The sequence below is a fragment of the Vulpes lagopus genome, chromosome 6, assembly GCF_018345385.1.
Source record: "Vulpes lagopus strain Blue_001 chromosome 6, ASM1834538v1, whole genome shotgun sequence".
NCBI lineage: Eukaryota > Metazoa > Chordata > Mammalia > Carnivora > Canidae > Vulpes > Vulpes lagopus.
Window position 1 is genome coordinate 29,504,988 of NC_054829.1, and position 1,139 is coordinate 29,506,126.

A 1,139-nucleotide genomic window follows, 5' to 3' on the forward strand; every position below is an offset into this window, starting at 1 on the left:
AAGATTGTTTTCTTAGAAAGAGTAAGAAATTTTACCTTAGGTCTCAATTTCCTCACCTATAAAACTGATATAATAGTATCTAGCTTTTAGAAATATTGAGGATTTAATGAGCTAATACACATAAAAAACTTAGATAATGCCTAGCCCATTGGTAGTCCTTTTGCTTGTTATTAAAACAACTGAATAAGGTGGGACGCCTGGGTGACTCAGTCACTTAAGCATCTGTCTCTTGATTTTGGCTGAGGCCATGATCTCAGGGCCATGAGATGGAGCCCCAGATTAGTCTCCACACTGGACATGGAAACTGCTTGAGATTCCCTCTCTCTCCTGGCCCCTCCTCTGCCCCTCCCTGCAACTCGAGCACACTCAAAAAAAAAAAAAAAAAAGAGTAAGGTAACTGGACAGAAAATTAAAATACAAAAATTAGTAGTTTTGGGAGCGGTGGATGACCCTACACCTGGCGAAATGGAGCTTGAGGCCATGAGCAGATACACCAGCCCAGTGAACCCTGCCATCTTCCCCCATCTGACCGTGGTGCTTTTGGCAATTGGCATGTTCTTTACCGCCTGGTTCTTCGTTTATGAGGTCACCTCCACCAAGTACACTCGGAATATCTACAAAGAGCTCCTCATCTCCTTGGTGGCCTCACTCTTCACGGGCTTTGGAGTCCTCTTCCTGCTGCTCTGGGTTGGCATCTACGTATTAGCTCCCAGCGTGCCAACAAGGTAGCTTCACTGAACTCCTGCTTTTGTAAATTAATTTTTTTACTATTGCTGGAAGTGTCCCACCTGCTGCTCCCAATAAAGGCAGATGTGTGACCGTCAAAAAAAAAATTAGTAGTTTTACTTTTATTTTATTTTATTATTTTTTTTAGTTTTACTTTTAATCAACAGAAATTTGAATGTCAGAAGGGAGGAAATTCCATTTTTAATAAAAAATCAAAGTATAAAATACCTAGAAATAAAATGCACAAGAAAGGCAAAAGACCTAAATAACCATAAAACCTTATTAAAATGTAAATAAAAGATATCTAAGTGGGGTGACAACTTACTAAGAATGATAGAGAGGCGTCTTAGAGCCTAGAGCCTAGAGCTTAGTCAGTTGACTATGACTCTTGATTTCCACTGGGGTCATGATCT

General features: G+C 40.0%; 1 protein-coding gene across 1 annotated transcript; it reads left to right on the top strand.

Annotated features, from left to right (window-relative positions):
* Nucleotides 1-427: 427 nt before the first annotated feature.
* On the top strand, nt 428-833 carry LOC121493812 (transmembrane protein 258-like). The gene has a single exon (XM_041760073.1). The coding sequence runs from the start codon at nt 466-468 to the stop codon at nt 727-729; it is 264 nt and encodes an 87-aa protein (XP_041616007.1). The 5' UTR covers nt 428-465; the 3' UTR covers nt 730-833.
* Nucleotides 834-1,139: the final 306 nt, after the last annotated feature.

What these genes read in the sequence shown, in the direction of transcription:
- LOC121493812 (XM_041760073.1), top strand. Translation starts at nt 466, where the DNA reads ATGGAGCTTGAGGCCATGAGCAGATACACCAGCCCAGTGAACCCTGCC.